Source organism: Panthera pardus, unplaced genomic scaffold (assembly GCF_024362965.1).
Source record: "Panthera pardus isolate Hobbes unplaced genomic scaffold, ASM2436296v1 HiC_scaffold_3, whole genome shotgun sequence".
Taxonomy (NCBI): domain Eukaryota; kingdom Metazoa; phylum Chordata; class Mammalia; order Carnivora; family Felidae; genus Panthera; species Panthera pardus.
This window is the reverse complement of record NW_026526876.1, coordinates 55,407,666-55,422,835: the sequence shown is the minus strand read 5'-3', so window position 1 is coordinate 55,422,835 and position 15,170 is coordinate 55,407,666. Positions and strand designations below refer to the sequence as shown.

At 45.7% G+C, this 15,170-nt stretch overlaps 1 protein-coding gene and 1 long non-coding RNA gene across 2 annotated transcripts in view; one reads left to right on the top strand and one right to left on the bottom strand.

The window, feature by feature from the left end:
• On the top strand, positions 1–1,024 carry LOC109255158 (uncharacterized). The gene is made up of 2 exons (XR_002075102.2): positions 1–228; positions 777–1,024. It is a non-coding gene; the product is annotated as an uncharacterized LOC109255158 (long non-coding RNA).
• Positions 917–15,170, bottom strand: part of PITPNA (phosphatidylinositol transfer protein alpha) — a 40,994-nt gene continuing 26,740 nt past the window's right edge. Inside the window, exons 11-12 of the mRNA XM_019429630.2 lie at positions 4,587–4,655; positions 917–3,532 (exon numbers count right to left, since the gene is read on the bottom strand). Of these exons, the coding sequence (XP_019285175.1) occupies positions 4,611–4,655 (45 nt within the window). The 3' untranslated portion in view covers positions 917–3,532; positions 4,587–4,610. The remainder of the gene's footprint in view (positions 3,533–4,586; positions 4,656–15,170) is intronic.

Sequence of the window (15,170 nt, the reverse complement as noted above, 5' to 3'; positions counted from 1 at the left end):
CGAGGCCGGCCGGGAGGGGCTGTCTTCCGGCGGAAGCTGCTGCGAGGCCCGCACCGGCATCCTCGAGCCGGCGCGTCTCCCTATCGTTGGAAATGGGGTCTCTGACCTCTGCGCTGTGCCCCTCCACCTCCCCAATGCCCAGAGACCCAAAGGGCGAAGGTTGAGGGTGGGGTGGCAGCCCAGCCACTGTCGTGCCTGTAAACCAGTCTCTCTGCCCCTCATCTACAGGTAAACGCTTTCATGTTGGTCATTGAGCTCCTCCTTCGTTCCTCTCCACTCCCACTTTAAAGTGCTTCTCGCTTTTCAAACTCATTAGGTTATTTATTACACGTTAGACGCTGGAGGTTCCTGGACTCTTAAAAAAAAAAAAATTAGCCACCAAAGAATCAAAAACCACTCCCTATATTTGATGAATATCAGATGAAGATTATTTTGCCAAAGATTAACACAGATTTTCTTCAGATAACTGGCTCTTAATCTTGTTTGGCAGTGGGGAGGACGGTGCATGGGATTCCTTTGAGGATCCTATGAGAACCATGACTCCCCAGAAGAATGCACAATTTCACAAACAAGTTTTAGGAGGTTCACAGACCTGGAACTTTTTTTTTTTTTTTTTTAAATAAATGTTTTGATGGGTAGGATGGTTAAAAAGAGGGAGATGTGAAGAGGAGAGACCAAAGCAAAAAGGAAATACTACCAATATAAAGTGGCAGAATTCCTTTCAAATACGTGATGTCTGTGTAAGTACAATGACGAGGGGATGTTTTAATTTACAGAAATTGGCCTGCAAAAAATTTTGGAGATATCTTGTATTTTTTTCTAATCCTGGTAAAATGGAGGACATTAGCAGAAGTTGGAGCATATCTAAGTTGTAAAATGGACATAAGGACATCACCAATAAGCTGGACTCCAGAAATCTCTGTCTAGGATTTTATTAGACTGCTTTTCTCCCCCCCAGTATACCTGTTTCGGAAGATTGAGACAAAAAGGCACAAACTCACATTAAATAAACAAGGTAATCTAATCAGTTCTACAAAGTGTATTTTGTAAAAGAAGTAGCACTAGGAACCAACCGAAATAAGTCAGGGAGTCCCAGCAGGGACTATAAGAGGACTTGGGAAGATATACACATGCCCACAATACTGACCCCGTCCCTGACCTCTCTCGACGAGAAGGCCAGAGCCCGGCATCCCCCCTTAACAGACGCACTGCTGCTTCAAACTGGGACTATGACCCTGGAAATCTAATGGAAGCAGCTAGTCTGCAGGGGCACGGCACACCCTCAGGTACTATCCCTGGAGCTGAGCCTTGCATCAGAAGCCCCTCTTGGTGCTAGTCAGTTTGGGGGGTGGGTGAGAGGGTAAGGGGGATACTTAAAAGCCAACACTGTTGCCCAGCAGCAACACTATCCGTGGGGATAGAATAGACCAGGGACACCCCTCCTTATGTTTCTGTGGGTTGGAGCCCCAGATCCAGCTGACCTCAGGAAATTCTAGCTCAGCTCATGTGGATGCTTTCAAACTGGGGCAACAGGTGGAGGTGGGAGGAGCCAGAGAAAAGCCAGATAAAGAGCAAGCCCCCAACTCCACGGAGTTGGGAGTGGTATGTGTGGATCTTAAGAGAAGAGCTGAAGCAAGGAGACTAACATCTGCTGACCCTCAAACTACCTGTCTGCTGAGAACATCATGGTTCGTTTCTCCCAGGATGACCCACATCTGGACTTAGATGATGAATGAAGAAGGGAAAACGTTAAGCACAAATAGAATTATAGCTAATACAGAGCTTGAAGGAAAACATTAACATTTTTCTCCAGTAGTAATGCTTCACTTTCCCAGTCAAAGGGAAGCTACCAGCAGTTGGGATCCTAATAACCAACTGAACTGCCCCAGATCCATTACTGTAGACCCCACAAGGTGAGGAGACTGAAAGGAAGGTGTAACAGGACATTTCCTGGTCCCAAAGAGGCCTCAATGAAGGTGGGAGACAACCACACTGAGGGGTCTGAGTCCATCCACTGTTGCCCCAACAGGGCCACAGGGAAGCATCCGTCAGGATGTCACAGGTGCAATCCTGTGAAACATTCCCTTATTGCACTTGGAAATGAGTAAGGCAAAACAAACTGACAAGAACATAAGGATAAATGATCCCATCCTACTTCTTGCTCCCCCAACACAGATTTGGTCTCTTAATCAGCCACCCCACCCAGGCTGGCATGGGCTTGGATCACAACACGCTTGGCTAACAACATACCTCACAAGGCTTGGGAGATGTCAGATGACACCACAGCTATCTCGGATTCTCCCACCGGGAAGGCATGCTTGGGTTCTGCCAAGTCGTACAAAACCATGAAGCACTCAGCAGCTTCTACCTCCCTTGGAGTCGACTTTTTCACTGGCCTACTATGGTAGAGTTCTATACCACGATCACTACTTGCTTTTGATTGTCCAGGACAGAACTCAGCATGGGGGTGGGATGAGCTGAGTCCTTGATCCCCAAATTCCTTTCCGGTAGCTGGAGACAAGAGGGAACATGTTCTTCTGGGGAAAAGCTTTTTGCATGCTCGTTTTGTGCAGCAAGAAAAGATCAGGACCCTTCTGTCCTGGCCAGCCTCAAAGACAGGGCAGGAATGTGAGAAAGCACAGAGAAAAGAGGATTATTGCTGAGTGGCAGCACCAGCCCAAAAGGGAAGAGGAGCATGGACATACAGAGCTCCTCAGGGGGGTGGGCACACTAATTAGTACATACAGGGCAGACTCAGTTCTAAGGGCCACACTGGACAGGTCCCTCCAGGTGGAGAGTTGACCCGGGCGTATCATGGGCTCTGTGAGGTTCAGACAGAGTGGGCAACAGGAGGGCCGAGAAGCCATAGGTGTTTCTAAGACTAGTGACCAGAGATGCGATGCCTGGGGCAGAGGTTATCTGAATTTGTTGAATTTTTAAAACAGACTGGCTGGGCCCTGGGTACTTCCTCCTCGGTGCTTACAGCACATGAACAATGGGTTACTGAGAGCAGAGATCACAGTTAGGAAGCCAGACTGCTGTTCGGTGGAAATGGAGGAAAAAACTGTATTTCCAACTCATCTCCTCTCCCCAGGTGAGCACTCAAATTTGCAAAGATCTGCCCAGGAAGCGAAATACCTCAGTTTATCCCAAGGTTGAAAACAAACAAACTTAAATCATTTAAATCACCACATCACAAAAGGCAGCTATTTTGAAAGACTAAAAATGTCACTTGGAAATAAAGGGAGGGGCACACAGAAATGGGCTGAGAACACAATGGCTGGAGAGGGAGGAGCTGTAAACACAGCAACCTACAGGCCATGTATCTCAGAGGAGCAGGCTCCCGTACACGCGGGCTTCATAATACCAGACGGTCTATTTGTTCACAATATTGAAGGGCATCTAGAATTAGCTACAGTAAGGGATCGAAAGTTGCCTGAAGAATGGGCACAGAAAGGCTGCGTCCGAAGATGGCCTGTCACTCGGGAGGGTGGAGCTGCTGGGCCTTCCTGTTGACCACTGTCTTGCAAAACTAGAAAAGAAATACAATTATTAAGGAAGCAACAGAGGAAAATAGAAGCACACTGTAAATCATCATTGATGGGGCAATTTCAAAAGGAGGAAAGATGCCGGTTGGGGGTTGGGGTCAGGGGAGGAAACTAAGGCCCAAGCAGCTGGCATTGCACCAATCTGCTTGATCTTACTGTTTTATCTCTCAGAAGTTCTCAAGCACATGAGGCAGGGAGAGCAAGCTGAGGTCCACGCTACTGCTAAGACCCCAGGCCTCCTCAGCTCCTTAGTGGTAGAGGACAACCAGATTTTATTTGATAAAATAATTTTCTCTCAGAGCCTGATGGGAAGCAGGGCCAGGTTTTCAATGCCATGACCAAGCTGGCTCTGAGCTGCTGGAATACCAGGAGTCTGTGGAGGTATGTAGGGCCCTGGGGGCTAAGAGAAGGACAGGGCTTGGGCAAGAGTGACAGCATGAAACAAGGAACATCTCATTCTGGTCCTATGACCTGGGCAGAAATACTCTCCAAGCATCTGAAAGATGCTGCCTCTTATGAGGACAGCTACTTAGTATGGGATCAGGAGGCCTAAAGAACAAGGAAACGATGCCCCAGACACAATGATGGACCCTAGGAAAAGCTGTCTGGCCTGCAGATTTTCCAAGGGTGGGGCAGGTAATGCCGGCCTGGGAGCTAGGAACGAGCTCAGGGGCATAGGGAGCACCCCGGAATGCCAGCTGCAACTTGACACGGCTCTAGTTATGACAGGGAGAGGAATTAGTTGCAGATAAGCTTCAAATGTGTATCTACCAACACAGCCTCACTCCTCACCCCCAGGTCCATGTGTCTGTCTGGGCCGTTCATTATAAAATCACATATCCCTGAAATGTCCTAATAGTCACAGGATCTTTCAGTGGAGGGCTGAGAGCTGTTTAGCATGGCAGCCATCGTTATCAGTGGAGGGCAGGATGATGAACGAAGCGTGCTTCCTGACGCCACAGCGAGCTGCTGAGGCCCCGAGGACCCAAACTGGCTTTCACGTCTATGACATGCAAAGGGAGGGTATTTGGTACATACAGTGCAGAAGGGGGAGGGGTGGCTTTAGTCATCTGCGGTCATTCCTTTCACTGGGTCCTTTTGTCTCATCTGGAACAGAAAAAAACAGGAAAAACTGAAGGCTCTTGCTGCTGATGGAACTCCAACACAAATACATTCCGCCTTCTCTTCAGTCCTGCCAATGAAGAGGGTGGAGCATTTTTTGTTCACAAAGCTAATCAGAAGAAGAGAATTCTGCATACCTACGGCCAAAGCCCTACCATGGATAGCTCCGTGTCACTGGTCCCACTGTCCAGGATTTCTGTTCCTCGCCCTGCATCCCACTGCTGGGGTATAGCTCTTAAGCTCCTCTCTTTCTTCATTCATTCATTCAACAAATATCTATGAAGCAACTCCTTTGTGCTAGAAACTGCACAAAACTGCTTCAGGCCTGAGGATTCAACAGTGAACCAGGGAGAGACCAAGTCTCTCCTCCCGGTGCTTACATCCTGGGGCAAAGTGAGGGAGAACAAACCAATATGTCACGTGGGGCCAAGGGCTGTTTGGATGGAGCATGACCCTGGAGAAGCGGGTTGTGGAAGGTCTCTGACAAGTGACATTAAGTAGAGACCGGCAGGAAGCGAGGTGGCAAGTCCTGTGGCTCCCTGGAGGGGGCAGGTGAAGGGAAGGGCAATTCCCTTTCCTGGGCTCTGCTGAGAGGCTCCGCGCCATCGGTCAGATGGGCAGAGCGTGGCACGAGAAGGCAGGGCTTGAAAGTGCAGGGGGGGGTAGATCTCAGCAGAAGTGTGAGGCTGCCGGAAAACAGGATGGGGTCTTCTCTGCAAGCCCTGAGTGGCCCCTGTCAGCTGCACCTTCCAAGCAGAAGTGGACACAACTTCTCGTGGGGAGACCGCGGAGGTGATCTCTCTCAAATCCTTTCCAACTTGCAAGTTCCACCCTATTTGCAGCATGCCTACAACACACGCGTATTTTAACTTCCCATCAGGTATTTCTTCACTATCCATGAGTTTTCTGCTCAACTCTCATTCTTTATTCATTCAACAAATTGTGAGCACCTCAGAGAATGGGCCTCTGGAGTCAAACTGCCTGGATTGTATGCTGGCGCCATCACCACATGTGACCCTGAACAAGTTACCTCACGGCACTCTAAGCCTCAGTGTCTGTGATAATAAAATGAAGATAATAAAAGCGACTACGTCGTGGGGTTGTAGAAAATGAAGTAAAGGTATTCATGCAGAGTACTTGGCGCGGTAGAGTGCTGGCCCCGAGTATGCGCTCAGTCCACCCCACCTGGGATCTCTGCAGCACCCTGCAGCAAAGGGGGGGTGGGGGGTGCCCACAAGCTCCGAGGAAACTGGACTTCTACGCTTCCTCCTCAGAGTTCTGTTTCGTTCGCTAAAACTTTAACACTGCCACGTCTGCAGAGACTCTACCTCAGAAGCAGCAGTTCTCCACTAGGACATATTTTCAAAATACTCTTCCCGCCACATTTGGAACTCGTGTCCATTTTTCACACTCCCTGCTTTCCCCCAATTATTACACTCAGTGAATCCATGTGGAACCTGGACATAGTTAAAAAAAAAAAAAAAAAAATTCTCCTGGAGGTTCCGATATTCATTCCCTGTTGACAACTTTTACTGGAATTACATCAAATGGCTCAGCTTGGTCTTTCGGGCCAGAGTTTCCTACTTGAGCAAAAGAATTGCCCAGACTGCTTGTTGTAGATTCTTGGACCCAAGACCTGATAAGTCAGAACCTACAGGAGACAGACAGTAAGTGAGTCATCAAATCAGTCAGTCTTACATGCCTCACTTACCATCCCTAGCAAAGATCCTCTGTGCCAAACAGGAAGATCCGTTTTCTGACACGAAGCCAGTATGTGCTTATTCCTACCTCCACCTGAGTGCCTAGCCCCTGTCGATTTGCTCTAAACTCACTTTCACAAATGATGACTTTTGATTTTTATTGCTTCTGTAACTTCAGTTATCTCTATCAATTAATGCCTGTTAATATATTACTTTATTGGAGTTTAACAAATTCAAGATTTTCCAACATGATAGAAATCTGTTAAGGATAAAGGCACTGTTTAAAAAATTTTTTTAATGTTTATTTATTTTTGAGACAATGCAAGAGACAGAGTGCAAGCAGCGGAGGGGCAGACAGAGGGAGACACAGAATCTGAAGCGGGCTCCAGGCTCCGAGCTGTCAGCCCAGAGCCCAACGCGGGGCTCGAACTCACGAACCGTGAGATCATGACCTGAGCCGAAGTCAGATGCTTAACCGACTGAGCCACTCAGACGCCCCACTGTTATGTTTTTAAAAAGAGAAAAAGTTTACCTTGTAGTATTAGGCTGGAATTGGAAGTATTTGTGTGAACATACACGTTAAGACAGATATGGAAATAACTAAAGATGTGAAAGTTCCTCAGGTCTGTCCTATGAGAAGGCCTGGGGGCAGCAACAGCCCAGCAGTAACGAGCACACACAGGACCCTTCACTAAAAGGAACCAGGGCTCCTTAGAGACATGGTCCCAGGGCTGTGTCATGGAAAGAAAAAGACAAACCCCTGATGCCTTGTGCTTTGAGTGGACAGAGGTAACCTGAGCAGTAAGTGGACAGAAAGACAGCTACAATGCAATGAAAGGACACCAAATCTGTGACATTCTGGCCTAAAATATATAAACTGGATCTAATCCTGCAGAATCATTGCATAAACCCAAACTGAAAGACATTTTACATGATGATTTCCCTATGCCTATAACCTTCAAAAATGTCAGGGTCACGGAAGTCCAGGAAAACTGAGGAATTGCATCAGAGTGACAGAGACTAGAAGGGTACAGTGTGTGACACTGGGCTGTATCCGCTCGAGAGGACAGAAGTCTCTGGGGAGCCTGGGTGGCTCAGTCAGTTAAGCATCCGACTCTTCATTTTGGCTCAGGTCATGATCTCACAGTGTGTGAGATTGAGCACTGTGTTGGGATTCTCTCCCTCTCTCTCTGCCCCTCCACTGCTCTCTCTCTCTCTCTCTCTCTCTCTCTCTCTCTCTCTCTCTCTCAGATAAATAAATAGGGGTGCCTGGGTAGCTCAGTCAGTTAAATGTCCAACTTTTCATCTCAGCTGGGATCATGATCTTGCAGTTCCTGGGGCTGAGCCCTCTGTCGATGCAGAGCTGCTTGGGATTCTCTCTCTCCCCCCCCTCTCTGCCCCTCCCCAGCGCTTTCTCTCTCTCAAAGAAAGAAATAAACTTAAAAAAAAAAAAAAAACTTAAAAGGAATGAGGTCTCTGTGTAAGGGGGCATACAAGAGTTCTTTGTGTTTTTCTTGTCATTTTCTCTAAGTTTGAAACTCTTTCAAACTAATTTTTAACTTTATTTTTTTTTAATTTTAGAGAGAGAGATCACATGCATGTAGGGAAGATGGGCAGGGGGAGAGAGAGAATCTTAAGCAGGCTCCACACTCAGTGTGGACAGGGCTCTATCCCATGACCCTGGGATCATGACCTGAGCCAAAATCAAGAGTTGGCCACTCAACCAACTGAGCCACCCAGGTGCCCGTCAAAATAAATTAAAAAAAAAAAAAAAAAATTAAAGTATAGCTGATGTACAATATTATGTTAGTTTCTGTGTACAACACAGTGATTCGACAATTAGATACATTAGGAAATGTTCACCATGTGAGTGTAGTCGCCATTGGTCACATACAAAATTATTCCACTACTATTGACTGTATTACCTGTGCTGTATTTTTCATCCTGTGACTTTTTTTTTTTTTTTTAAGTTCGTTTAAGTGTGAGCAGGGGAGGGGCGCAGAGAGAGAGAGAGAGAGAGAGAGAGAGAGAGAGAGAGAGAGGGGTGGGGGGGGGAGAATCCCAAGCAGGCTCTGCATTGTCAGCACAGAGCCCAACGTGAAGCTCAAACTCACAAATTATGAGATCATGACCCGAGCTGAAATCAAGAGTCAGACGCTTAACTGAATGAGCCACCCAGGCTCCCCGTGACCTTATTTTATAACTGTTTCACCCACCTCCCAATCCACCCTCCCCTCTGGGAACGACTAGTTTGTTCTCTATATTTGAGGCTCTGTTTCTCTTGTTTGTTCATTTGTTTTGTTCTTTAGATTCCAGCCATCAGTGAGATTATATGGTATTTGTCTTTTTCTGTCTGACTTATTTCACTTAGTGTAATACCCTTTAGGGTCCATCCATGTTGTCACAATGCAAGATTTCATTCCCTTTTATGGCTGAGTCGTATGCCATCCATTTTATTTACACACACACACACACCCCACATCTTCTTTAGCCATTCATCTATTGATGGACACTTAGGTTGTTTCCATATCTCAGCTCAAAATAAATTTGTTTAAAAACACAAAAAAGAATTCATTAACTGTTTGCTCACTAATGACCATTCACATAAATTTTCGATTTGAGAGAGGCTAAGATTTAGTACCAGGGGAGCAAAGCTCCTTGGGCCCCAACTAGATCCATGTATACCCTCAGAGTTTATTGCCTTGCTTTAATTTACTAAAGCCAGGTCCTGTTTCCTATGGCTTAGGATGCAACTTCCTATCAGAGACCATGATAGCTTCCCTTACTCTCAGAGACAAGGTCACCTCAGGGGGTGCCACTGAAATAAAAATGCATTATTTCATTCTTCTAATGAAATGCTCTAAGAATGCTTATTTCCTGTTTCTTGGGGCCTGTATAACACTGAGAGGTTTTATCTGATGTTTGTTCTTCCGATCAAGCTACCAAAGGCTGGCTATTTAGATGCATATAGTCCAGGAATATGAAAATACAAACTCCAATCCTGGTTTGTTTTGTTTTGTTTGAGAAAAAGAGAGAACGTGTGTGCATGCACATGTGCGCAAGCAAGGGAGAGGGGCGGAAGGAGAGAAAGAATCTTAAGCAGGTTCCACGCTGAGTGCAGAGCCTGATACAGGGCTCAGTCCCAAGACCCTGGGGTCGATCATGACCTGAACAGAAATCAGGAGTCGGATGCTCATCCGACTGAGCCATGTCAGTTGGACTAGGCATCCCCTGGTTTGTTTGTTTTTTAATTTTTATTTTAATGTTTATTTTTGACAGAGAGAGAGAGAGAGAGACAGAGCATGAGCGGGGGAGGGACAGAGAGGGAGACAGAATCCGAAGCAGACTCCAGGCTCTGAGCTGTCAGCACAGATCCCGACGTGGGGCTCAAACTCACGGAGTGCAAGATCATGACCTGAGCTGCTGACCCCTCCCCTATTTGTTTTTTTATTATTTTTATTTATTTTTGAGAAAGAGAGAGAGACAGAGCATGAGCAGGGGAGGGGCAGAGAGAGAAGAAGTCACAGAATCTGAAGCAGGCTCCAGGCTCTGAGCTGTCAGCACAGAGCCCGACATGGGGTCTAATTCACAGACTGTGAGATCATGACCTGAGCTGAAGTCGGACGCCCAAACGACTGAGCCACCCAGGCACCCCCCTTGGTTTGTTTTTAACAGTGATTTTCTCTAGGGAATAAGGCCAGGGATTGGAAGAAAGGAACTTTTATTCATCTATTTATTTTATTTATTTATTTGGACTTCAATTTTGTATTTTTCCATATTCATATATTTTTAAGATTTTATTTTTGGGGCCCCTGGGTGGCTCAGTCGGTTAAGCCTCTGACTTCAGCTCAGGTCATGATCTCACAGTTCGTGGGTTCAAGCCCTGCGTTGGGCTCTGTGCTGACAGCTCAGAGCCTGGAGCCTGCTTCGGATTCTGTGTCTCCCTCTCTCTCTGCCCTTCTCCCACTCATGTTCTGTCTCTCTGTCTCTCAAAAATAAACAAACATTAAAAAAAAAAAGATTTTATTTTTAATCTCTACACTTAACATGGGGCTTAAACTTACAACCATGAAATCAAGAGTCACATGCTCTACCAAATAAGCCAGGCAGGTGTCCCTATTTTGTATATCTTTTGAAAATTTTTACTATTAAGTATGAAATACTCCTTTGATTAAAAAAAAACTAGTGAAAGTATCAATGTCAATATCCTGGTTGTGATACTCTACTATAGTTTTGCAACACATTGCCGTTGGGAGAAATGGATCTCTTTGCATTCTTTTTTTTTTTTAAGTTTATTTATTTTAGAGAGAGGGAGAGAGAGCATGCATGAACGTGGCAGAGAGAGAAGGAGACAGAATCCCGAGCAGGCTCCACTCTGTCAGCATACAGCCGGAGGTGGGGATTGAACTCATAAACTGTGAGGTCACGATGTGAGCCAAAATTGAGTTGTACGCTTAACTGACTAAGCCACCCAGGCACCCCACTCTGTATTATTTCTTATAACTGCATGTGAATCTTTTTTTATTTAATTTTTTTTAATGTTTATTTATTTTTGAGAGGCAGAGAGAGACAGAGTGTGAGCAGGGGAGGGGCAGAGAGAGAGAGAAAGACACAGAATCTGAAGAGGCTCCAGGCTCCAAGCTGTCAGCACAGAGCCCGATGCAGGGCTCGAACTCACAAGCTGTGAGATCATGACCTGAGCCGAAGCTGGACGCTTAACCGACTGAGCCATCCAGGCGCCCCTACATGTGAATCTTATAATCATTTCAAAATAAAAAGTTCAATAAGAAATAAAGCTAGTAAAAAAAAAAAAAAAAATCAGTTTAAGACCCTGAAAAGCAACCAGAGACGAAGCATTCCTGAAGGAACACAAACATGAGGCACATGCAAATTGTTTCTAGAACCTCTTTAGAAAGCCCTTTGCAGGGGTTCCTGGCTGACTCAATCAGAGGGGCGCGTGATCTCCAGGTCATGAGCTCAAGCTCCATGGTGGGTGCAGAGATTACTTAAATAAATAAAACTGAAAAGAAAATTAAATTAAAAAAAAAAAGAAAGCCCTTCAGAAAAGAAATTTGGTAATAAATAACAAGAGTCTTAAATTCTCTAATTCCATTGGTAGGAATTTATTCTAAGGAAATAATCATAATCCAAATCCAAATAATCCAAAACACTGCATGCACAGAGATTTTCATCCCAGCATTATTGATAACAGTGAGAACCTGAGAACATGAAGGAAAACCCAATGCAGGGCAATGACCGATCACAGAGCAATGTGTATGCTGCCGTCAGAACCCTGTATGTGAAGAAACTCTTGGTGGAAAATGTTAACATTTGTTATAATGTTACATATTTGTTATAATGTTCAGAGAAAAAAGTAGGCTATCCATTTGGCCTATGTCCTATGATCATAACTAAGTAAAAGTGTGTAGAAAGGGGCACCTGGGTGGCTCAGTCAGTTAAGCATCCAACTTTGGCCTAGGTCATGATCTCACGGTTCTCGTGAGTTCAAGCCCTGCATCGGGCTCTGTGCTGACAGCTTGGAGCCTGGGGCCTGCTTCAGATTCTGTGTCTCCCTCTCTCTCTGCCCTTCCTCTTGTTCATGCTCTGTGTCTCTCTCTCAAAAATAAACATTAAAATTTTTTTTAAAAAAAGTGTGTAGAAAGACTTCACATGTTTTGGAGGTTATCTTTAAGTAGAGTACAAGTCATTTTTTTTCTTTCTACTTTTCACTATTTTCCAAAAAAATGTTTAATGTTTATATGTTACCCTAATACTGAAAAATGAGACTGTATTTGAAAAGAAAAGAAAGAGGCGCCTGCCTGGGTAGCTCAGTTGGTTAAGCCTCCGACCTTGGCTCAGGTCACATGATCCCACAGTTTGTGAGTTCGAGCCCCGCGTCAGGGTCTGTGCTGACAGCTTGGAGCCTGGAGCCTGCTTGGGATTCCGTGTCTCCCTCTCTCTCTGCCCCACCCCTGCTCGCACTCTGCCTCTTGCTCTCTCTCAAAAATAAACAAACATTAATAAGTGAATGACTGATGAACAAATAAATAAATAAAAAGAACGTAAATAAATCTACTTCCATATTTCAAGATGTTCCAAAGTTCCAGGCGGTCTGCCCTGGGGTCACTCACTGTTGGGCAGATGAGAGGGAATTAAGAGTCCACGGGCCAACATGGTTCTCCACCTGCAGGGATCCCGCAGCCTCAAGAGCCGGAGCTAGCGCTGCCCTGTGCCAATGCTACTGGAATCTCATACCCCTCTGTCCCGTGGCCCAGCGGGTAAGCCAGGCTCTGAATGGTTTCTGTTGATCAGCTTAACCCTCTAAACTTCTGTCTACCATAATCACAAACTGGAAACTTTGGGGTATAGTAGGCATTTCACTGCACAGGGACACTTATATAGTCTCAGGGGAACCAGTTCAGAGTTTAAGACTTAAAAATCTAAAAATGATGGTGAACCAGCAATCATCTGCCAGAAAGCCAAAGGATGGAGCAAGGGACCTTTGCATCAAGAGTCAGGAGACGAGAAAGGGAAAGGCACATTCACAGGTAAGCACAGGGACAGGGGGAATGACTGCAAGGAGGTTCAGAGACAGCCCCCAAAGTGGACCTGCGGAGCAAGAGGGTCATGCGGCCTCTTGGCTCCATCACAAAGGGATGAGCTATGGAGGGACCAGAGGAATCATGGAGCCCACAGGGACTTAGAAGGAACCCCCACAAAGGAAGGCTGGGAAAGAAAATGCTACAGAATCTTACTCATGCACTCTGACACAACAGTATCTTTGCTGTTTTTCAGCAAATGTTCTAGAGTCCAGCACATCAGGAAACAAGTTTTCTTAAAAGTTTTAAAATGAGTTCCCTTCTCCCAGGTGCATTATCTACAGAGTCATTGGCCAAAGGCCCAGGCGGCACTTGTATACTGAACTAGAAGGTATCCTCAACTTCTTTGAGCCTCAGTTGTTCTACCTATAAGATGAAAATACTATGGCACAGGATGACATGAGGATTTGATAACGCAATTCACGGAAAATGCTGACCACACACGCCAGGCGTACAGTAAGACCTCAACAAAATATTAGCTATTAGTAATGAAAATATTTTTTATTACCACCACGTTCAAGAGATAGTGAGTTCCCCATTATAGGAAGCAATCAAGCACAGGCTGGTGGGGAAGCTGCAGAGAGGACTCAAGCATTGGACATGCAATTGGACTAAGTGAGCTTTAAGGAGCTTTCTTTCAGTTTCAAGATTATGAGTCTCTTTTAAAAAAAATTTTTTTTTTCTTAGTGTTTTTATTTATTTTTGAGACAGAGAGAGACAGAGCATGAGCAGGGAAGGGGCAGAGAGAGAGGGAGACACAGAATCGGAAGCAGGCTCCAGGCTCTGAGCCATCAGCACAGAGCCCAATGCGGGGCTCGAACTCACAGACTGTGAGATCATGACCTGAGCCGAAGTCGGACGCTCAACCGACTGAGCCACCCAGGTGCCCCTCAAGACTATGAGTCTCTTAAGAGAGCAAGAGCAAGGGAGAGGGAGAAAAAGAGAGGGAAGAAGGGAGGGAAAGAGGAAAGGAGGGAGGAAGACAGACAGACACTGCTCTCCTACAGGCACACATATCCTGACATGTTTCTTTTTAGGGCAAAGGACTGATCTCTTGATCCCTTGTTTCTCAAACCCTTGAACCTCACCCAAGAATGGTAAGTCCACCCTCCCATTGGGACCAGAGTTACAGTAGTGGTGACTGTGGCCTTACAGTGACCCCTCATAATTCACCGAGAAAATCCACCCACGTTAGACTGCTATGCATTATTCAGAGAGCAAGGGTCATAATTCCTCTTGCAAATTTACAGTTAACCATGGCAGGTTGTAAACATGCATCTATCACTATTCCTCCCCCAAACCCCACTACGATGACAGTAAAAGAATAAGCAAAAGATATAAAACCATGAAGACAACAAAAACACAGGTGCCAACAGCAGAGAAGAGATGGCAACACCATTCTGGAAGATGAAACATGGATGGACGAGTAGTGACTAATTCGCAGAGCAGCAGGACTGGCACTAAGTACCTGTGAGGAGGGGAGCTGAGGAGGAACAGACCCACTTGTGCTGCAAGTTCTCCAGAGGCTCAGGAACCGGAAGCACCAGGTACCTTAGAGGGTGGGTGTGCAGCCAGGGTTGAAAATGGGTGACTTGTTTGAAAGTGAGAATAAAAAAAACCCAGGTTGGCCCTGGTATTCCCTCCCTGAGTTCTCACATCCAAGCAATCACCCCCCTTCCTGTCACATCATAGCATCAGTGAAGGGCTCAGCAAGTGCGGGGGGGTGGGGGGGGAACCCTTAACCAGGGGGTTAAGTTCAAGCAATCCCATGGCATGCTCACTCTTAGATGTGAATGAATGGCCAAGGACCGCTAGTCATTTAAGGAAAGCCACTAAGGCGAATCACGGAGTCCAACAGGAGAAGGGTGCTCAGGGGAAACAAAGAACACACGAGGGGCAGAGAAACCTCAAAAACCAAACACAAAAACAAAAAGCCAAAGCCTCAGAAAAGGAAGATAACGCACAGAGAAAAACAGAAAAAGTACTGAAGAAAAAGAACACGGTGCAAGAAATGCTTGAAAATGTTTTTAAAATCAATAGATGAGAGAGAAGCAAACATTGGAAAATATCTTCAGAAGGCAGATAAAAAAGGAGAGAAAACATAAGAAAATGAGGTCACTTCATTAAGTCTGATTTCTGACTCCTAATAAAAATTCCAGAAAAAAGAATAAAGGAAACAGAGGGGAAAAAATTATGAAATA